Genomic DNA, 23,251 nt, shown 5'->3' on the forward strand with positions numbered 1-23,251 from the left:
CTCCTTCCCCTCTACCCCTTCATAATGATCTCTCAGGATATTTGTGAGATGATTGTTACAGGACACAGGGATGAAGTCATATCCCCTCTCTCAGTTATTGTATCTTGAGAAGGAGTCCACATCTTAAAGGGGTCTGGTTCACTGCCCCCTCCCACAGCACCGTGGGCAAGACGCCTGGTGCCACCAGCTCCCCCAGAGGTGAGGAAGGTGCTTTCCAAAGGCCAGCTGCTGCTACAGGAGTGATTGTTCCCCACCTGCCCAGCACCTCGTCCCCCCTGCCCATCACAGCCCTCACCTGTCCCTTCCTGTCCCTCCTGCCCATGCCCAGCTCCCCACCTTTCACGAGCCAGGGTGCCATGTCCCGTGTCCCTTCTGCTCCCATCCTCGCTGCTCCTTCAGGGCTCTGCCTCTCCCACTCACACCCGGGGAGGGGAGGAAGAAGCTGCCTCCTTGGCCCCAAGACAGAGCAGGGTGTGAGAAGGAAGGTCTCTGGGGGAGTGCCTGAAGGTGGAGAGGAGCAGGAGCATGCAGCCATGACATGGCCTGCCCCCAGCCCTCAGGAAAGCTGGAGCTTCTCATGGTGGAGACAGGCTCCAGCCCTGATGGGACCTGGACAGCTCGCGGCAGCTACAACACCGGCAGTGCATAGGTAGCTACCGCTGGCAAACACGCCAAACCCCACACCTGCTAAAATCTGGGCCATTAGCAACCATCCCTTTCCCGTCCCTCCCCCCGTGTTACCTCTCCAGCCCTGGGTAGCTCCACGTAACCACACATAGCTATTAAACACAGTTTCTTTAGTTATCGTCTCTTTAGTGATATTCTGGGTGGCATTTAGCAGACAAATGGTTATTACATTACAATTTTCCCCTAGTCATTTTGAGAAACTATGAGCTGGATTAGACCAGAAGACACCGTCGGCCGTGTGGTTCAGGCTTGGAGGGTGCAACTGGCCCTGCAGGAGGAGTGGAGGTGGGCGCAGCTACATCGCTGTGCTACTTCTTGTCGTTTCTGCTGACAAAGGTGAGGAGGTCCACTGCTGTGACCACACCAAATACCATCTGCTTCATGAAGGAACTGCCATTTCCATTGACTGTAAGCACAGAAAATGCTAATTTAGTGGGGAAGAAAGAAACAACAAAAACCAACAACAAGAAACACACCCACACCCCAGCTGTGCAGAGGATGCTATTTGTTTATTAAGAGAAAACCTTAATGGGGACAGCAGCTGTCTCTGCTCTGCCTCACCAGAAATGACTAATGCAGCCTTGGTTGAGTTACTGGAATCACATCAGGAAGGTTTTAGCTGCAAATATTGCACTCTCTACCAGATCAGGAAACTCAGTTTCCCAGTTGTTTTTACCCAACCTCTGTTCCAGTCCTGCTTCTATCACCACAAAGTTTTCAGGCCAAACTAATGAGACTCTTTAAGAACAGCAGTGAGACACTTTCTGCTCTGTTCTCATAACATCCTACACCACCATTAATAAAACAGCATTGCAACAATTCCTTTAACTATCTGCTAAGTGTTTCCTTAAATAAAAATAAAACTAGCCATCAGAGTCCAAACATGAGATATAGTGTAAGCTCCAAAGGTGGTGGGAAGAAAGTAATAAATAAGGGAGTAACTGTGACAGCATTAGAACGCAGCCCTGGAAAAGAAAACGAGTGTTGTTTGAAAACCAGGGCAAGAGGCACTGTGTACAGCTGGCAGATATTTTTTGGTGGGTACCATTTCATTTGCAGATACCATTTAATTTCTATTGAAATGTGATACAGAATGGATTATCATTATTTTCTGACAACACAGCTGAGAAAGGAAATTCTGCCTAGCATTATTTTTGGTATGAGAATGGGAAATCAAAAAGCATCCAAGGCAGTTTTAAATGACAGAATTTTGTTTGCAACATTTTGTGGGAATATGGCTAGACTTGCAAGCCAGTCTTAGAGCTGATGGGGTGTCAGGACAGCAGGCCACGGAGGTACAAGCAGAGGTGTCAGGATGTTTGTGCACGGTGGGTTTCAGAGGCCTTGAGTTCAGCAGGCAACCCTTTGCTGGCTGTCAATACAGCACAATATTGCATGCTGCTCACCACAGGAGTGCTTTGCATGTTCAGTGTGTAATCCCATAAAATCAGTATAATTACACCCTCAGCCCTAATTTAGAAGACCTAAATGTGGGTCTTCTGACTGCCTTTTCACATTGCTAACATTTTAAACAAAGCAACTCCCTCGAGAAAAGGCAAAATTTGTACTTCTAGAAGTTTTATGGTATAATTGTACTGGAAAGGTGTGTTATTTGCAGAACATCACCTGACAACATATCTGTTTTGGTGAGGGGAACGACAAGGTGTGACCCCTGCTACCATGGATGTGTCAGCAATCCTCATGCTAATGTGGTCCTACTGCACGTGATTCTACGGAGTCGGTTTGCTTCACCAAGGAGGGGGTGGCTGTACAGTGGCTTGAGAATAAACCAAAGCTGCTGGTACAGCTGCTTTATTGGACTAGTCTAATGGTGCTTCCAGATTGACAGAGCATCCCTATACCCAGACATGGTCCAGGTAAGGGCCCTACTCAGATGCCCCAGGATGCACACATCAGTGTGCATTGTGCCCTCTGACTCCAGACTCACGTGCCCCTGCCACAGGGCTTGCTCATGGTCCAACACATTTATGTTCACCTTTCTTGACTTTCCCTGGAACTCTGGGGTAGCTATCTGATAGCACCCAGCACCCAAAGTCCCTTAACGTACTTAACATATCAATTTACCCAGACACCCTGGGGCACACAGGCATAAGGACATCTCTTGACTGCATCTCCAGAGGTCTTTAAGCAGTGGGATGCAGACTGTGTAGTTTGTTCCCTTGCACTTACATGCCTGAATTCCACCTAAGATTTATCTAATGTCACCAAATTCTCCTTTTGCCCTTGCCCTTGGGATGCTAAGTCTTTGGAGAACCCTGACTTCCCCCTTGTTTCCTCTGTTGCTCACAGTCAGCAAGGCAGTGATTTGAATTCAAGGTCAAGAGACTAAACAAGTACCAGAAGCCTGAGCCTACAGCTGTGCAGCAAAGGCACTGCACCCCAAGCTGCTACCTACAGCCCGCCTTGGCTGTCAGAAGGGACCGGATGAAATCACATCATGAATACCTTCCCATCGCCAAAGTGGGATTCTGTGGGAAACCATGTGATGAGGGGAGGGGATGGAGCTGACGGCTGCTTCAGCGTCACCCCAGCATGGGGGGACAACACAGCTCCCATGGCCAAGATCTGTCCAGTAGTTTGCTGGTCCCACGCTCCTGTGGTTAAGGCTTCCTCCCTCTTCCCTCATCCCTGCGGTGTCAGGGCAGGAAATGGGTGACTAGTTGGCAGTTCCAGGGTTTTGCAGAGCCATGGGACAGAAATCCTTCCTGCAAAGGCTCAGGGGCTGCACATGTGGAGCAGCTGCACTGATACCTACCAAACTCAGTTTGAGCATTTCCCTTTCCCCTCTCAAACATTCGTGCAAAGCCCGTACAGTGCTTCTATAGGTACCTACACTGCATTTGCTCATGTACAACAATAGCAAAATGGTCGTTCTCCAGGATGGAGGAAAGCTTCCCAAGGCTGTCCTCCAGGCCAATCTAAATGGGACAAAAAGAGGGATTATACATTTTGCTTCACATTTAAAGGACAGTAGTGTGGAGCCTGACTCCCACCTCTGACTGTAGCCATGAGCAGGCAGGGTGGCACCCAGATGGACCAGGATCAGGTGCGCCTCAGCCACCCGCACTGTTCTGGGGAGATGGGAGGGGATGCAAGCAACCTGTAAACCTGGCTTTGCTGCAGTTGAAATACAGCACTGTCTCCTGACAGCCCAAAGGGCCTCCATGGGCCAGCATGAGGTGATGGGTCCAGGTCCCCTAAAACACCATCCATTTAGCTCACTCCACCTCTGGACCGCTGCCATCCGACCCAGGCATCCCTCCCCTGCACACCCACAGGACCTGCCCTGTGTCCCACCACAGCCTGTTGCCCCAGCTTGCTGACCCCTGGCCATGGCTGGGCTCTGATTTCAGAGGGTGCTGATTCCCTAGCTGGATTAAGTCTTCTGACAATGTAAGGTTGGGGGTAGATATTCACACACTTCGATCCTGGTGTGAAAACTGCCATGTCTGAACTCCAGCGGCTCAGCAGCGTTTTTGCAGGTGCATGTCCTTACTCTCATCTTCATGATGTCACCATCACCCTCCCCACCTCTCTCTACCTTCACCTCTCTGTCTTTTCATTGTTCTCTTCTACCAGCTCCTCTCACACCTCAGGGTGGTGGTGCACCACTCCCCCCCTCCCCATCCCTAGGCAGGAGTTGACATCAGCCACAGCCTTAGCGGTACCTTTGAGAACTGGTCATAGATGACCTTCGTAACGGGGTCTGAGAACTGTGCGTTTCCAGCCAGAACTGAGGTGAGGGTGTTGCTGAGGGTCACCATTCCCAAAATAAGTCTGTAAGGGAACAGGGAGTTTTACAAAAGGTCAGACCTGAGGTAAGACACACGTTTTATGTAGGGGCTGAACTGCTCCCCTTGAAGTCAGTGACTAACTTGCTGCTGCTATCAGTGGGAGGCCCCAGCTTTCTCCTCATCTGAGCAGGACAAGAAGGTCCTTGTCCTCACCAAGCTCTTGGATTAACAGTAGTTAAAGTCTGCTATTGCAGTCCAGGACTTAGCTGCTGGGACAAGGAAAACTTGTGGGCTTTCCGGTTGTTTATTTGAGCGAGTTTTCCACCCAGCCTTCACCTCTCCTCTGGCCTCCCCTTGCCTGTGCACTGATTCAACCTCAGCTGAGTCTGGTGGGCACTGGATTTGGCTTTGACTAGCTCATTTACAGGGAGATTTCTTGATGAATCTTCATAAGGAGGCAGATGATATTTAAAAAATATGCATCATAGAATCCAATGCAAGAGTCTCGTCACCGTGTCATTAAATGGGACTTTAACTTCATCAGGGCTGCTTTTCCTATGTGAATGGCCACCTCTGTGATGACTGAAAATAGTTACCCCGATTCAGCAACAACAGGAGCTTGGTCATATCCCTTCTCTTGGAGGATCTCAATTGCCTTTTGACAGCTGACTTCTGGGAGTAGAATGAGAGGGGCTGAGAGATTCAGTTTCTGCACCTTGATGTTCCACCACCTGTTGAAAGACAAATGGCGGCACCAAGCTGTTACTCTCTGCTGCGCGGCTGTGGGCCTTGCTCAGGGAGGCAAGGCCAGTAGAGATGACACCAACCACGCAGAGATGTTCTGCCTGCCTGCAAACCTCACCCCACTCTTATCCCCAAAGCAGTAATGCTACAAGTCCACCAAGGCCAGGTCTTGTGGAAGCCAAGATTTCCCTACACCTGGTGTTCCTACAACTCCAGAGGCAGGGCTGAGGCCAGTAGCTGGCAAGGGGCTGAGCTGTCTTGAATCCAAGGAAGCTCTGAGGGCTTCACTTCAAGCTTGTGGCTGGGGAGGTCTACCAGTTTTACTTCATTGGTTGTATCCTTGGTAGTCAAAACACAGCATCTGCAGCTCTCCAGGAGAGAGCCTGACAGAGATGCTCCTGTGACTTATGAGGGACAAGCTACACTTGTTTGCTGGAGACCATAGGCAACTCCCAACTCATCTCAGCCCTTGGTCGTTGCAGAAAAGGCAGGGCAACGCTAGAGGCTGGAAGGGTCAAGAGTAATTCTAACCAAGCATGAGAGGCCTTGGAGATATATTATGTTTTTAGGAAATAGTTTGCAATAACCTTTGATTATAGAAACCCAAAGAAGCAGATGACATGAATAATACCTGCCATCTGTAAAGTGAGACTAGGCATTTTCTGAACAACGTGATTTGCCCAGTCACATGCCAACTGGCATCAGCAGTTTATCTGTGATTCCCTGCCTTGAGGGGACTCTCACCCCATGGTGTCCAAGAGACAGCTGAGTTGGTCATCTTTTCTGGCTTGCAGCTCTGAAAATTTAAAATTTACCGTTCCCTGCCTGAAAAGACTTCCAGAGCTGTTTGAAAGGGTGCTTGCTACAGGAAGGACCCATCTCCCCACTGGCCCGTTGTTCTTTTGAACATCAGCTGTGGAGTAGAAAGAGAAGGTTTTGAGTGGATCTAATGTCCACCTCAGCCTTTCTGCTGAGCAGGGTTTAGGTGACCTGGACAGTTATTGCCATGTGGGAGCAGATCAGCAACTTCAGGACAGAAACAGCTCCTTTATAGACTTGGGTTGGAGAACTAGGATATCTAACCACTCAAAAGAGAGGAGCTGACATTACGGCCTCCACAGAGGGATCTGGACTTAACTGCATTTTTTGTAAATACTAAAAGATAATACTTTCCTTTGAAGATAATATTTTCCAGACTGAGGAAGCTGATTCCCTTAGCACAGTTTATATCGGCAGAAGTTGTCTTACCAAGGCTTGTGCTCCTGGACATCATTTAGGAAACCATTTTTTATCATCCACTTATCATTCAAAAATTTGGACCTAGAAATCACCAACAAAGAGAGAGTCTGTGAGCCTACCAGAAGAAGTCGTGCTTTGCTTCATGCAGTAGACCGCAGCACTGCCCCAGGGCTCCCATGATTTTTGCAGCTGGCTGCTCTTAGCCCCTTTTAAGGTCAATGGGAGCTGCGGGTGCTCAGTAACTCTTAGAAGCATGCCAGCTATTTGCCTTCCTAACATTAGGCATGCAAGTTCAAAAACTGTAGCTTGACTGATTCCTGCTCCGTGCAGCAAGTCACTAACAAGAGGAAATAAAATCCAAGTGTCCCAACACCCAGCCCCTGGTGCTGGCCACGGTAGTATGTTCTTTGTCCCTGCTGTTTTTGTTTTTGTTTTTTTCCTGTGAACTGCTTGAGGGAGAGTCTCATCTCTGGGCTCACTCCAGGTGCCAAGCTGTCAGAGTTACTGGGGTGGTTCTCCAGCAACCCACACCACCTGGGCTCAGCAGTGATAAGTTCATGACAGTGAAGGGCCCCTTGGCCCCAGCCCAGGCCATATGCAGAGAGTGGGGGAGAAGGCTATGGGAGCTCCCAACCCAACGTTGGAAAGCAAGTGAGGAAGTGAGAAACTCACATGTAGTTCCTGACAGAGTCAGGCAGGATGACGACACAGCGCTGACCTTCCTTCAGGTCCTTGGCAGCCTGCACGGCGACGGACATGGCACTGCCCGAGCTGCCACCTGGACAGGTACCAAGAAGAGAGGGACAAGTGTTGGGGTTGCCCAGGATGTAGGGCCACAGTCCTGGTGCATGGGGCACAGTGCTGCCCTGGCTAAGGACGCAGAGGCACCCAGGCAAAGCAGTAGCAGAAGTGGCACTTCGTACACCAGGGCAGCTCAAGACACTGGGAATGGGAGGACAATTGGCCCCACAGCCTTGTAGGCTTTATCGTGAGGAAGGAAGAAGTAGGGACTGAAGGGACATATTCACATGGTGTCTCTTGGCAATGGGCTTTAGAGGCAGCGTAAGAGTCACCTTATGAACTTCATGAACCACTTCGGACTGCAGGCAGGCCAAGGGCTGAAAGGTTCAATACAGGGACATGTGTACCACTGCTGCCCACGCTGCACCCTTCCTTTGGGTGAGGAGAAGATCATGCCAAATCTAGAGCTTCTGACTGACATATTTTGCTATCAAAGATTGGCTTTAAATGCGTTGTAAAGACTGAAAAAACCATAAACATTACATTCATGCTTGGAATACCAGGCCAACGTGATGGGAAGACTTAAATGCTCCCTGTGTCTGTGTGCACGCATGTGGTTTGCTGCACGTAGGGAAAGCAGGTCCCTGCTTTACAGAGGCAATTCTTCCACCAATAGTTTGACTACTGGAAGTCAAACACATTCCACTATCTGTGTGCCAATTACACACCGCATTCAAGGCAGCACGTATTTTACAGCAGGTTAATTAGCACTGGGTCACATTTTTCAGACAAACGAGGAAAGGCTCTGAACAATGCAGTTCAGGAAACATGAAGCTATTCACAAATTATAGTTGAGTTCAGCAAGGGGTTTCTGTTGAAACACAGTGACTCTGTGCCTGCTAGGTTAAATCAACATTTAAGTCTTTCATTACAAATGGCTTGATCTTTTTCAAAACTCCCTTGGTGTGAGCACTCAGGACTGTTATCATCTGTAACTACAAGACTACTATTGTCTGGTCCTGGATGCAAACCTATAGCTATCTGATCGGTGCAGGGAAGGCAGAAAAACTCTGATGCTGTGTAGAGGCTCTTAGGGTACAGGCAGGGTTTGTCTGGGGGCACCTGTTCATTTTGGAAAGCTGGTGGGATCACTTACAGCTTGTTGGCACAGGCAGAAATACTCAGTAAGAACATCTTACACTTTCTTTACTTTCAAACTGTCCTGGTCCAAACCTGGCACCTCTAGCGTGGCAACTGTTCAACGACAGAGAGTACAGCCTCACAGAGTTGTTAGCAGAGCGACAGTTTTAGCCCACCTGTCCTGCCCCAAGTCCCATTAATCCTCTCTTCAGCCCATGTAATACTACACCACGCAGAGTTAGGCCTGAAGATCCAGTTCCATGTGCAAAAGTGCTCCCGTCAGAGGAGAGTTATTGCTTCTATAATTATTGTGGCCAGTGAGTCAGATCCCAGACTACAGGCTCTACGGTGACCTACACACAAGCTCAGAGTTTGGCCATTCAGCTCTGTTAACCTAGCAGACACAAAATGCAGAGAGCACCTACCCTGAAGCATTTTGGTCCCAAAAGAATGAGGTTCAGAAAGTTTGTTAAGAGAAGAAATTGTTGTCATTGGTGCTTACCGCACAATAACCCCTCCTCTCTGATCAGCCTGCGAGACATGAGGAACGAGTCTCTGTCATTGCATTTATACCACTGATCAACCACCTGAAGAGAAAGCAAGAAGGTTGGGTCTTGGTAGTGTTATTTCAGGCTGTCCTGACCCTCTGAGGCAAGCTGAAATGCTGATGCCTACAACATCTGGCAGCTTTGAGCTGCTTTCCACAACAGCAAATGTATTTGTCAGGGCATCCTTGGTCCAGGGGGTGTGTCTTTGCTTGCAGGCACCCACTCTAGTCTTTCCAGCCAGCACCCTTTCCTTGGAGAGTTAGGGATGTCTGACAGGTCCAGAATCAGGATGCAGAAGAGGAAGTGGCATTCATGATGTCCCAGGCTAGGCTAGGCTAGTGGTCGAGATTTTGCCAGGCAAAATTAGATCCAACTACAAAAAGAATTTTGGGTTATTAACAGTTCACAGTTCTAGTCATGTGCCAACAGCAGAGATGTGGTTAACACAAAACTGAAAGCAGAAAGAATCTGAGGTCTGAGGCTGTGGGGGACCTTTCTAAGATCGAGACCAGGGAACACAGGCAGTTTGAATTAAGGCTTTAAAGCTCTGTGCCTGGTGGCAACTGATACACCAAGAAGAAACTTGACAAGAAGCGGTATGAGATTCATGATCTGTTGTCCTATATGGCTTGGATCTTGTCTTCCAGCCCATAAATGGTGCAAGGTTTCTGCTGTGTGCGTGTGGTGCCTGCGGCAGCAAAGGCTCAGGAAACTTAAACGTGATGAAGACAGCCTCAGCACTGACCTCTTCTGTGTGACTCTAGTGAGAAGCATGCTCTGAACATTGGTGAGGCTGAGCTGAGGAGCCTGGTACCGTGGCATTTTCCTCATTTACTCCTGTATTTGCCTTCTCCTTGTAGGTGAGTTATAATCAGATTTACTCAGAGAGATGCTTTAGTACTGGGGTCCCAATCCCCCCACAACAGCTCGTTTTGCATCAAGAAGGTACACAAGTAGCCTTAGGGCTGGGCCACAGCTGGGTGCCAGAACTGGCTGGCTACCTCTGAACTTGGGAACAGGCTGGATGCAAAGCCAAAGATCAGACAGAAGCCTCTCATCACATGGCTACTTACTGATCTGTCAAGGACAGTAGGGATAAAGTCATGCCCAATGCCCTCCACTTCAATGACTGTGGTGTTCGTCCTGTTCATCTCACTGGGCAGAGCAACGATGGAGCCGTCAGGATCTACACCAATTATCTTTGAGGGAAGGAAGTTTTGTTAAACCAAAAAAGGGAGCTCAGAAATTGTCAAACACAACTCAGGAAAAATTACCCATGCCCTTATCAGCAACATTTTCTTGCCCATTATATTAATTAATATTCCTATCCACTGGCAGCATGGAGAGCTTCCAGGATAAAAGGGTACAGTTTCCCACTGGCTTTTTAAATAGATCCTAGCTAGTGTTCAGCTGCTGCAGAAGTGACTGGTGGTTTAAAATGTTACCACTCTCAAGGTGTTTGTCATCACCCCTTTAGCAGAGCCTGCTACTTCCAAAGATCAACCCTTAGGATAGCAGTCCTTACTCTGCTCCAGTGCAAAGCCATTCAGCTAGCTCAAACCTGTGGAAAGCTGCAGCTACACAGACATCCTTTCTGGATCTAGTTGTGCTGGCTGACAGAGGCACCATCCTGGTTGCTTATAGCTTTACATCTGGGCTGAGGCTGCCTTCCTCAGCACACAACTTAAGAAAGGATGGTGACACTGCTCCACATGCAGCTTCAAGCAGTTGGTGAGGTAATCTTATGCACGGGTCCTCCAGTGGCTGGGTCCACACCATCTCTGTTTGCCTCTGGTGGAGCAGGGATGGCTCACACACTGGCTACACCCGAGAAGCAGTAACTGTCAGGCCTCCAGTCTGCCTTGAAGCATAAGCTCTCCAGAATGAGCATCTATGACTGGTGTCAACCATGAAGCACGAAGGCTTTTGCAACAGCAGACAAGGAGCACTTGCACAGTCTGCATGTCCCGCAGAACCACCAGAACAGAAACTTCCAGCAGGCAGGTTAATCAGGAGCAGTAATGCTGTCAGCAGGGCCAGCCACTTCTGCGGTGGATGTCTGACAGTGTCCTGCAAAGGGCAGGGCACCAGGCATGATGGCATTAGTAATGGGGCTGTGGAGCCTTTGACTTCTAAGGCACTCAGATGGATCTAGGTCAAGCTGAGTGTAACACCAAATTGTTTCCAACAAAAGCCAAGCTCTCTGTGAAAAAACATATAGGTGGAGACAACAGCTGCTAGCTCAGGTGAGGGTTAGGCTCAATCAAAAGCACGGCAGGAAAACCCAGGGGGGCCATGGATGCCAGCGGGCAGCCCTGCCTCCCGGTTTACCTTGCACTCCGGACACTTCTCCTTCAGCTTCCTGGCAACGCCAGTGACGGTGCCTCCTGTACCAGACCCAATCACCACCATGTGGACCTTGCCTGCAGGTCAGGAAAGAGGGAAGTTTGCAGGGACTCAGCATGGTCTCTCCTTTATTCAGGGGCCTGCGCAGATGCAGAGCCCATGTCCCTTGGCTCCTAGAGCCCCGTTTGCAGAAAGGATAGGCAGAGGTCATGCTAGAGGCCAAAGCATGGTCCTGTGGACAAGCTCAGATGAACTTGCAGGATCTGAGCACAGCTGATCCTGCCTCAGCACAGGGGGCTGAAGGTGACCTCCAGATCTCCCACTGGTCTCCATGATTTCTGTCTTTGGCATCTACAGGCTTAAGGGGGAGGGAGTACCTCAGCACTTCCAGCCCTTTCAAACTGCACCACGTGGAAGCAAAGCATGCACATGAATAGAAACACCTATCAGTAACAGGCACAACTTTTTAGCTAGAGTTAGCATCCACAGTGGAGAGATGGCACAGCTCTGCCCTAGCACCCATGTTGGTCAGATGTAGCCCCACTGGCATCGCTGTAATTATATTGATTTAGGACTTGTAGGAACACAATCAGAGTCAAGCCTTCAGAGCCTTATGCTGAAACTGCATTGGGAAAAGGGGACTTGTAATTCACTGCTGGTAGCCAGTAAGAGCAAATCTGAATGTTGTCGTGGAGAGGAGGCTGAAAATCTCTTGTTCCTGTTGCTACCCGACTGCTTAACTGTTACGATAACTGGTCTCCAGTTAAAACCCTTGAGTCCTGTTTGCATTTTGCAGTGCTCCCAATACTGGCAATAAATTTCACTTCTATCTGCACAGACATGGACTGGGAGAGTCCTCCCACAGCCATCATATCAAATGTCATTAGTCTGTGAAGTTTCTGTCTATTTTGATTTGCAAATGAGTGTGCAGGATCAGATGCAGCCTGCCATGCCCTGGTGGATTTATATTCCCCAGTGAGGCCTCCTGGGGCATCTTGTGTTCCCAGCTGACAGCTCACAGAGATGTTTTAGCCACTGAGAGATGGGTTCTTCCTCCTTGCATACAGCCTGAATTCGCTAAGCCTCTAGTCTCCTCCCTTAGACTTTTGAAATGGGAGGCCATAGCAGGAAAACCCTGCAGGCTCAGGTGTATCTGGAGTGAATTATGAGAAGTTGCTACACTCTGTGTGTCGGTATTAAGGGTGCCTTTTTGGCTGTTTCTAGACATTTAGGTCAATAAATGATGTAAAACAAGCCTCTCAAACGGGCCTATAGCCCTCTGCACATCCTCAGCACATAGAAACAACAGCGCAGACGGTACCTTCACACTGCTCCAGGATCTCCTCAGCTGTGGTGTCGTAATGAGCCAGGGGGTTGCTTGGATTTCTGTACTGTTTATTTCAACAGAGAACAGCATGAGTTACCGTGTGAAGTGTAGGTCAAATACCAAACTAGCAATAACTCCTGCCAAGCTTTACCCAAAGCATGCAACTTCCCCCTCCTCTCCCTGGCAAGGGGTGGACTGCAACCTGGCCAGGCCAGATCACAGGTATTCCTCCTGGGTGTCACTTTGTGACAGATTTCCAAGGACATGTGGAATTTGTCCACACTAGAAGATTAAATGTGCCCACAAACACTCAGTCTCTGGCATTTGGTGCTTATTCGGTGTGGGGATGGTGCAGCTGTCCCATATGCTGCATTGCCAGGTTTTGTGGAGTCTGGTGGTTTTGTTAAAGCCCTAGCTGCCAGAGGGGAGAGAGCTCCTTGGGATTTTAGTTATTGCTTAAATAGAAACATTTTAATTTTTTCTGTTGCCTTGAAAAAGTTGAAAACACAGCCCCACAATACTCCTAAAAAGCCCAGGAAACAACAAAAAAAATCTTCCCTCAAAAGCCGTATTAGAAAACTGTTTTCAAGTATCACATCCATATCTAATTTTGAGAACTGCTTTGTCATTTAAGGGTATTTGTGGTTGACAGTGCAGCAAGTTAGGTGGCTGCGAACTGTGGGCCAGAGAAGCTGTCCTACCTGTACAGAGAGATTTACCAGAGGGATATACAGGTACAGCACTGAAATGTGTGCAGCCCCATGTTCACACCCATAGATCAGGCTGCTTCTGAAAAGCATATTCAGGCATTGAGCTCCCTTTTTCTTAAAAAGAAAGAGCTTCCCTGACTTTTCTGCACTACAGGAGCTCCCTACTCGCTATGGGGCTGCCTTCCTGCAGCGGGGCAGACAGTGGAGTGCCCTCTGCTACAAGATCCAGTGCTGCAGGAACTGCTGGCGTGAACTATCAGTGTTTGCCCTTTACAACATGAGGATTATTTTTGAGGCAGAACAGAGGCTGCTAGTCAGGCATAAAAAGTAATTTTTTTTCAGGTCAAAGTTAAATCTGAAGCAATTTGAGGAGTCTTTGAATTGTGCAAGAAAACACAGCCTCGCCCACATCCAGGGTTTGGCAGAAGTATTACAGGTTTGGAAGTGTCCCTTATTTTGTTTCTGTCACCCCGTGCTTTACAGAGGAGTGATTAAGTTTCAAACGCCATAAAACACTGATGAAATCTGCCTCCCTTGCCAGTTTGAATGAAGCCCCCAAACACCAGCACGCTTGGAGCACATGCTATAAACCATGTTTGGAATGAGAGTCCGTGGAGGAACAGCGTTTACCTGGTCAAGGATGTGAGAGTTTGGGATTTCATTTTTCAGCTTCCAGGCAACACGAATGTTTGACTCCGGGGCATCAAAGCGGGTGCACGGGGTCCTCACAATTTCAACACCCAGCGCCTTCAGAATATCGACCTTTGGGATGGAAGAGAGTAGATGTAACGTAACTGATCCCACGTAGCAATGGTAACGCAATAGTAATCCGAACCTAGCAGCTCATGGCAGCACCAGATGCCAGAGGAGCTTCGCATGCAGGAGACATTTAGCATTTGAAGATGCAATGTCCGATTCTCAGTTACACTATCTCTGACATCCTCCTGGCACCCAGGGCCTCCTGTCTGAAGCTGGCACAGGGATTCAAGCCTGGCCTCGTGCCCTGTCCTACTCGGAGGGCAGGCTGGGGACACAGCAGCAGTAGGTAACACTATGCTGCTCCTTGGTGCCTGGGGGAAGGGGCAGAGGGAACCAGGGTAGGGAGCAGCATCTCCTATGTGCTGTGATCTGAGCCCTTGCATGCAAGGAGGAAGTCTTAAAGCTGTTTTTTCCCCAAGTCCCTTCTCTCCTCTCACCAAGCATGGGGAAGGAGCAATTACAAATCAGCCCTAGGGTATTAATCCACTGGGAGATGTGGCTGTTGGGGGCAGAAGGGGCCAAAAGAGAAGGATGTGTGAGTGTTGGAGCACCTGGAGATGAAGCCCATGGCAGCTGGAGGTGGCATCTGATCCAGACTAAGCTTAAGTGAGATTTAGGTTAAAATGAGGGTGGTGCTTTGGAGAAGGGCTCAACTTTGAACCAAGTCAGAGTCCAGATCTGGCTTCACTGTCATGAGTTCAGCTGAGCAGTTTCTGAGACTTTTGGATCCCCAAGGCAGAGTTCCTGCCACCTCTGGGATAGCAGTTTTACCTGATCATCAGCTCTCATGCAAGTGACTTGACTTCCACCATCTCAAGAAAGCAGCTCAGAAAATCATAAGCATCTCCATGTTAAAGAAAACATTAAAGACACAGAGACCAAGTGACACGTCAGACATCAGGGGGGAAGTTAGCACAGGACCAGCCTCTCCTCTGCTCCATCCAGCCCTTGCCCTCAGACAGCAGATATTGCTCCATTTCTCTGCAGCCACGCACCATGTTTGTCTAACACATGACCTGAGCTGCACTGCTGACGCTAGATAATCAGCCAGGCCATCACAGTGTGCTTTTTATTCATCAAGAGGAAATCTTCTGAATAACTACAAAGCTATGTCAGTGTGTGCAGCAAGGTTCATCACCCTTTAAAGGAGAGGGCACTCTGTCTCTAGAAAGGGAGAGGCAGAGAGAGACAGGCAAGGAGATGTTCCCCGGCTGTGCGGTAATACCGTACAGAGCTCTGACCTTCTCCATGCTCATTTTCTCCGGCAAGACAATGATGCAGCGGTAACCTTTCACTGCAGCTACCAGTGCCAGCCCGATTCCTAGGTGATGGGGAGGAAAAGGAATTGGTTGACAACAGCATTTGACAAGGCCGACCGACGTGCTTTGCTTCCTACATTCCTCTCTCCCACCAGTGAATATAACCTAGAAATGTTCACTGATGAGCTACAGGTGAGGGCATCCTCCACGAGCCTCTTGGGATGTTCCAGAGTGCCAGGGGGATGTGCTAACAGGAGAGCTGAGCTGCAGGATCCCTCTTGCCCCCAGGAGTCTGTTAGCAGGGCACGGAGAGAATGACAAGGCTGGGAACCCCTTTCCTCACCTCACCAAGGGCCAAGCCTCTTCCTTTGTTTTCTGAAGCACAGGAGAGAGGTAATTTTGCTTCAGGAGTGCCTTCCCCTCCCCCTCAAATGCTCTCAGTCAGACGCGCGCACACACACACACACACACACACACAAAGCTGCACATGTCACCCTGAGGAGAGCAGGTGAAGGGGACTGCTGCTCCAATGTCACTGGGGGTGATGGATGGAGCCAGCTGCTCCCCAGCTAGAGGAGGAAGGTGAGGTTGGAGCAGCATGTCCTGGCAAGAGGCTGGAGGGAGCACAGTGACACCCCAACTGCGCCGGATGGGCAGGGAGCCAGTGCAGCCACCTGGGGAACAGCGCTGGGGGCACACAGGTCCCCTCATCTCCTTGTCTGGGGGGTGCCGGGGCGAGGAGGACTGGCTTTGAGGTACCTGCAGCAACGGGACAGTAAGGAGCAAAATTCCTAGAGATGACCCCCGTTCTGCATGGCTCGTGAGAGAAAGGTGGAGAGCACAGTGAGGGACATGGCCTCAATTCTATCCAGAGCCCTTGACAGTCTGTTTTGCAGGAAAGCACGCTATGCACATGCATGTGGTGAGAACACTGGTGCAGGGACCAGCAAAGGGACATGGAAACTTGCATTGATGATCCTGTGCAGGCTGCAAAAGAGGAAAGAGGCTCCTCTGGTCTCCTCCTTCATCTCATACCCCACCATAATCTAATGCCTGAGCAGGATGACAGTGGTAAGGAAAATAAACCAGATGATTTCTCTTCCAGCCCATCAGTGAAACTCTTTCTGGGAACCTCTGAAATTCAAGAGCTTCCCAGCTTGAAAACATCTGGGGTTGCCCCAGCTCCTGAGGCTGTTTGCCTTGCCACAAGGTAACCTGCCAGACATGCCTGTCAAGGCATGGGGCCCTCGTGGGACCCTCGCAGGCCCTTGGGAATTTCAGCAACAGGGCAGCTCAGCACCCTAGGATGCCCATGGCCACTGGGAGGGGACCTGAGGGGAGGACAGAGCCAGAGCTTCAGGGCCCCAAGCTGACCTTGTAACTGCATGTGCAAGAGCTCCTCAAATCCCTGCTCCTCCTGCAGCCCCTTGGAAACGCCACCCTGCCCAGGCACCCTGTCAGAGGGAGCATCCCTGCCCTTCCCACCTGTGTTTCCTGAAGTGGGTTCAATCAGTGTGTCTCCTGGTTTTATAATCCCAGCTCTCTCTGCGTCTTCCACCATCCTCAGGCTGATGCGGTCCTTCACACTGCCTCCTGCATTGAAGTACTCACATTTTGCCACTAGAAATGAAAAGGGAGGCTCCATCAGAGACAGGCTTCAGCCGGGAGCACCAGCTCCGTGATCCCCCAGCCCTCGATGTAGTCATCTGAGGACACCCATTCCTCCCCTGCGGGATGGTCCTTTGCTCAGGGGAGCACAACCACCACCTGCTTACAGGGTGCCACATTGTCATGGGATTACCCACAAGTGTATCTCCCATAGTCCATCTTTCCCCATGTTTCATCTACCTGCAGCACCCTGAAGGCAGTGAGAAGGCCTGGTAAGTCCAGAATGGGTCTAAAATCAACTGGACATAGAGTGATTTCTAGGTGGAAGACCCCACACCAGTTTGATACACCTTGCTGCCCTGCTTCGAGGACTTTTCTCTGAGCAAGGCACTGTCAGGGTTAACATCAAGGTCTCATGGTCTTTCCTGAGGCATGGAAGCTTGTTATTAATAGGTATCTAAAAAGGTGCCCTTCTGTAGGGATGATTTGTAGTCCTGAATGGGGTGCCATAAAGAAAAACAATAGAAAAGGCACTTTCAGGTGTCATCCAAAATTATGCTTTCTTAGCCAAGCTACCAAAACCCAAGTAACGGAGACTTCCCAAGGCTCACTCAAATTCTGTTCCTAATCAGGCCTTCCACACCACTAATGCTCAGGGCAGGACTCTTTGCACCAGGGTTTTGATGAGCATCTACATCTGAACTGATGGTACTGAGCTCTGTTTTACAGACAACGGGAAGAAATGTGTGCTTTCGGGGTATTATTCACTTTATCCTAGCAGAGACAGCTACTTCAGGCTGACAAATCAACCCAATACCTGAGCAGCCACAACAGTGGGGTAAAAAAATCTTATGCTCATCATTGCATTTTATAATGCCAAACTGCCAAAACTACAGCTACTCAAGAGATTCCTGGAGGCACAGAGATTACAAGGTAATTGCGTCCCACCATACCTGCTTCCCTGACACAGCACTGCTGCAAGCATTCTTATATTTTCTTGGTAAAAGGTTCTGTGCTGACCTGAAGCTCAGAGGGTAGTACCATGCAGCCACTCTGCCGGTCCTGCTCTCCTTTCCCTCCTGTGCCAGGGGAGGGAGACACCATCCCAGCAAACAGGGTCTGCCCGGCTCCCCGCTGCTGTTTGCACTCCCGTTAGGCTCTTTCCCCAGCCAGACATCCTCTAAGGCACAGACTGCTTCAGAGGGGGACCCGACACCGCAGACCTGTCCTCCCACCTCTGCCACCTCCGTCCACTTTCCCCTACCATTCCCTGAGGCCTCATTCTGGGAAGCGAGAAGCAGTGCAGCATGGAGGTTGCAGGGTTAGGGGCCTGCGGATCCCAGACTCTGAGAGGGGATCTGGTCAAAGAGCACAGCATGCTCCATGCGGTGTGTGCCCACAGAGGCTGGCTGCCAGGTGGATTCCCTGTTGCCACACAGGACCACAGGGTTCCGTTGTGCCCTTCTACTGAGCATGAGTGCTCACCAAATCTCCTTGCTACCCAGCTATGTGACACTCATGAACCTTACTGCCTGAATCTTACTGTCCTTCTGCCCAATTTGGCTGAAATTAGTTAAATAGGGTTAAAAATGACAGGAAAGGAGACTGAAAAGTCCATATATACAGGGACAGCCTAATCATATCATCCTTATTTCTGTAGGTGAGCAGGTTAAGAATAACCCTTGTATGAGACAGCACCAGCGCTATGCTAACATCCCCTCAGGGGAGGGCTTGGGTCCTGCTGGAAAACCTGGCCCAGCAGCCAGTGCCTTGGCCTGGCTTTTAGCACCAGAGCCTGGCATGCATGTGGTTGATAAACCCAGCTGTCTGCAGTCCCCACTGCTCTGCCTGGGGCTGCCTTTTAGGAAGGTCCCCAAGAGAGGCTGTCGCTGCCCCTGCGACAGTGATGCAGCAGACAGGGAGCGCCTGGCCCGGCTCCAGCTGATCCAGTGGAGGTGCCACAGCAGAGCGGGTGACCCCTGCGTGGGAGCAATGACTGGTGGCCAGGGGCTGTGCTGGTGTGTGCCCCCAGCAGCCCAAGCTGCTCCCTCTGCCTGGGCAAGCTGCAGGAGGAGTCCTGCCATGCCCATCGCCCCATCCCAGCCACCACGTTTTGGGAAGGTTTGGCCAGTCTCTCTTGGGCACGCCACATTCTACCCCAGGTGCTGCAGCATCCCTGCCTATTGCCATGATGTCATCTGCCCATCCTCAAATTCAGACCAGCTCTGCTCTGGGCTTATGCTGCAGTTATTTAGGAGAGACGCCTCCACTACCAATAGGTCCCTGCTCATTGCAGCTTGAAATCATCCTGTTTGGTCTGACAAATGACTGTAGTATAAACTAATAAGCATGAGTACCCAACACGTGCCACATCTGGCCCTCCCCATCTGTCCTTGCTCTCCACAGAGCCTCTTCCGAAGCCCCCCTCCAACACCGCCCCTCACCCTCACCTCATGGCACGGAAAAACCGGGTGGAAAGGGGACACTCACGGAGCTCACACTTGAGCCCATAGGACTTCCCAATCTTGTTGACTCGGACCATTGGGGTGCAGCCAATTTTCTTCAGGATGTTGGGCAAGATCTTTGTTTCTTCTGGCCTGAAATAATGCAGAGAGGTGAAAAAAAAGTCAAATCAAAGCAACTGTTACGCAACATGAACCAAGATAAAATCTGAGTGAGGTTTCAGCAACTTTATCAAGGCCACTGAGAGACACCCCAACTCCAAGGAGAAAAGTTTCCCATCGACAATTAATGGCAACAGGAGCTAGTTATGGTTTTCCATCACTCTTACAGAGAATTATTAATTCTTTTGCATAAAAAATAAGGTAATTAATTTTCAGGGCTTTTCTGAAATGTCTTGTTCTGCAAGGGCCTGAGCCAGGACTATAACTCAATGAAGTGAGAAGAGCTGACAAGCCTCAGGATTTTATGTAGTGGGTGAGAAAGCAGGAGGACTGTGCACCACACAAGACTCCCCCTTTTTTCTCTGTCCTACCCAACACCACCTCTGCTTTTCACATTTTTAGCTATCTCTGTTACTTGCCTGGCCAGGACTCACAGACTTGCAAGAGTGGCTCCAAGCCATCAGAAAGGCCCAAGCCACAGAGGACACTGGAGGGTTTTTTTGCGAATAATTGAAAAAAGCTCTTGGATCAGTGCAATCCAGCCTCCCAGTTTTGCCAGTCTCTGTCAGACTCCGACAGAAGCCAAGAACCATGTCGCAGCAATTGCAATCAGAATGAAAAAGACCTGTTTGCACAACACACAGCTGAAATCATCTTGCTATGCAGCCAGGGAACTTGTGTCCTTACACTTTTTAAAAGATGGAGGGAAAAGACTGATGAGGGCTGTGTTTATTGGGGCCACAAATGTACTGCCCCTGGTTGATAGCCAGCATGCCTCTCTCTTGAGTGGGGTGACAAAGCCCCACCCCCCCACTGCTCAGCTCTCCTTTGAACAGCTCTCGCCTACTATCATCCTTTGAACCTTGAACCCAAGTTATCCTTGTCTGCTATCACAGCGGGGCAGATGGCTGTCTGCTGACAGAAAGTCCATACGGTGCAGGGTTGACATGCTGATTTACTGAAAGGCACACACACCTCCTTCCAGGTTTTGCAAGCATGATATTAACACTTTTTGCTTTGCAAGAGTACAGGGGTAGTGGTTTAGTGCAGGTCTTTACTACCAAAAGGAGCCAGCCTCCTTACATCTCAAGCCCAGAAATAATGGAGTATGAATCAGAAATGATGCTGTTAACTCTCCCTCCGTGGAAAGTGTAACTGCGCACATCTCAACCTCTATTGAGTGCTGGTAAATGTGAGGCAATAACTCAATAAGTGAGGTTCCCCCACAGCTGCAGCCATTTTCCATCTGCTCTAAAAGCCACCAGAATGCTCAGGGATTTCAGTGGAGCTGAGCCATGGCACAAGGAGACTTCAGCTCCTTCAGGCAGCTTTTAACTAGAGCTTGGCTTTCAAGAGAGTGACCTGCATATTACATTACACATCTAGATTGCTGGAAGTCTTCAAGAGAAGAAAGCAAGGCCATTTATTTACTTTCAGCTAGTAATTGTGGTAAACAAGATGCTACTGTGCCCTTTGAACTCCAGCAAGAGGCAATGTGGCACAGTGAGGTGCTGTGCACCTCCAGGGTCTGCAGTGATGGAGCCTGGTGAGGGGAGGGGAACGGGGAAGGCAACCTGTGCTGCCTTGCATGCCTGGGCAAGCCTTGATGGGAGGGCGAACGTGGCAACCAGGAACGGGACTACTCTTTTGCACTGCAACTAGCTACCACCCCCTAAAAAGAATAGCTTTTCTCTCACTCTGGGATAAGTTTTCTGCAGTTCCTATCAAATTCCTTTCTGAATCCCTGCCATCTTTTACTACAAAAATAATAGTAACATGGTCAGCTTCCTTCCCCAGCTGCATGAGCTCTGTGCATGTGCCTGAAGGCAGCAAATCTTTGGGGACAGAAGGATCTCTGGCAAATGCCTTCTAAAGGATGTGGTGGGGACACTCTAGTTCTGGAGCTGCTAGTATCAGTTCAGAATTGAAGTGGACAAGTATGTTTTTTCTCCAAGATTCCTGCTTTTGGTCATGGCGTGTTATTCCATAAGATGTCCAGGAGAAAAACAGTCCTGGCAAATGAAGTGATTCTTACTGAGGGTTTAGAAGGTCAGAACTGTCTTAAGGGATATCAGAACTAGTTTACCCCTGTATCTTTGGAAAAATTTAAATAATTAATATTCTTAATTAAAATAACGTCTTCTCCCTTTACTCCCATCCTCTGCTTCTACCACCAAAACTCAATCAGTTTTCACATGGGAATCAGTCCAGAGATTTTGGCTACGCTGGCTGCCACCTGTGCTTCACCCAGAGCAGAGAAACCGAACACCCCCCTCCGCACACTGCTGCAAAGTAAAAGAAACAGCGTGACATGTCCTAGCGCATTTTCCTCACTGCTGTACCGGAGTTATGTTTCAGTCCCTGCCCCAGCGACACCACATGGGCCCCCTCAGCCAGACCCCATCCCCAGGGAGGTGCCCGATGCCTGGGGCTGTGGCTGCCCTGGTGACCTCTCTGACTGCCCAGCTCCTGACTTGCGGGGTGGGATGGGCCCTGGCACCAGCCCTGCCTTGCTGCCCCATGTCACCCTGATGCTAAATTACTAAAAACCAAGAATGTTATCCTGCTCGGCATGGTAACTGAGGGAAAGAAAAAAAAAAGTTTCACTAGAAAGAGCTGATCCTATCTTGAGACACAGGGAATTTACTGGGTGAGTGCCTGGATGCATGTTTGCTGGGTCAGCTCTGAGGCTGTGCAGCCCACTCCTACCTCCTTCATGGGCCAGACCCAGAAGCAACAGCCTGGTGGCTGTGCTCCGGCCGTGTCCTGCCCGGCATGCTGTACAAAGCTCCCCCAGGCAGGCAGGCATCCATGTGGAGCAGTGCCGCACCTCCCAAGGGCTCCAGTTCCTCACGTGCTGGAGCTGAATTTATGTTTTACCTCTTTAGCACAGCAGGGATGTGACCACAGTTCCCTTGACATTTATAGGACAGCCTTATCTTTAATAGCTCGTCTGGATCTGGTTTGCCGGGCCATTAAAGCATGTCTTGTCTAGTCTAGTCTGGGCACTTTGGCAGGCTTATCTTACCCTGGGAGGAAACCCACTGCACATGAATGTCTGGCTGCTACTGCCTGTGCTGTACAACAGATGGGTGCAACAGCTTTGGGCTGTATGCATGCCTTACACTGTAGCCAGAAGAGCCATTGCTGCACCTCCTTGAGTGCCTAGCAGCTGGGAGTGCCTTCACTTCTGTACACCAGACATCCTGGAGTCCACTTTGTGGAAGCGTACAAGTCCCTGGTTGAAATCTACCTCTAAAATATGTTCATCTTAATTCTTCTAAAATGAGATATCCCAAACTAGCAGACACTTTCAAATATGTGCTGGGAAACACATAACTGAGTCTTGAGCCAGCCACATCTTTCTGCAAGATTAAAGGGAGTGAGAAACTGCTTCCTGGAGAAGAGATAGTAGGTGGGTTTTGCCTCCTGGAAAACAAACCATCGTTAATGTAACATACTGTCAAATTACTGACTTGACCATCCTGGCGTAACAGTAGTACTTCATCTTCAGAAAAAGATAGCAAGCTGTCTGCACTCTGAAATAACCAGCATGAAAGAATTACTTACAAGGGCATACAGGAGTGTGGAGACTTGGTGGCAGGCGTTGCAGCTGTCCATGTGCACTTACTGGGCAAGTTGGGAAGAATCCACGTGCTGTTGTTGGCTTTGATTTCCTGACTTCCCACACAACTGCCGTTCACAAGCAGACACGTGTTGGTCAGCTCCTGTGTTGTAGAAATAGAGACCCACAGTCACTCAGG

The 23,251-nt window shown here is 49.6% G+C and overlaps 1 protein-coding gene across 1 annotated transcript; it reads right to left on the reverse strand.

Annotated features, from left to right (window-relative positions):
• Window positions 1-995: 995 nt before the first annotated feature.
• On the reverse strand, window positions 996-23,227 carry LOC141958220 (cystathionine beta-synthase-like; the record flags this gene model as incomplete). Its single annotated transcript, XM_074901001.1, has 15 exons — window positions 996-1,093; window positions 3,542-3,626; window positions 4,377-4,485; window positions 5,039-5,173; window positions 6,435-6,506; window positions 7,098-7,203; window positions 8,809-8,893; window positions 9,928-10,053; window positions 11,186-11,277; window positions 12,522-12,591; window positions 13,868-13,999; window positions 15,238-15,317; window positions 16,741-16,875; window positions 19,354-19,460; window positions 23,058-23,227. Coding segments are annotated over 15 exons (1,602 nt in total), but the record flags the coding sequence as incomplete, so codon positions are not given.
• Between the last annotated feature and the right edge of the window lie 24 nt (window positions 23,228-23,251).

Source organism: Athene noctua, chromosome 1 (assembly GCF_965140245.1).
Source record: "Athene noctua chromosome 1, bAthNoc1.hap1.1, whole genome shotgun sequence".
Classification (NCBI taxonomy): Eukaryota; Metazoa; Chordata; class Aves; order Strigiformes; family Strigidae; genus Athene; species Athene noctua.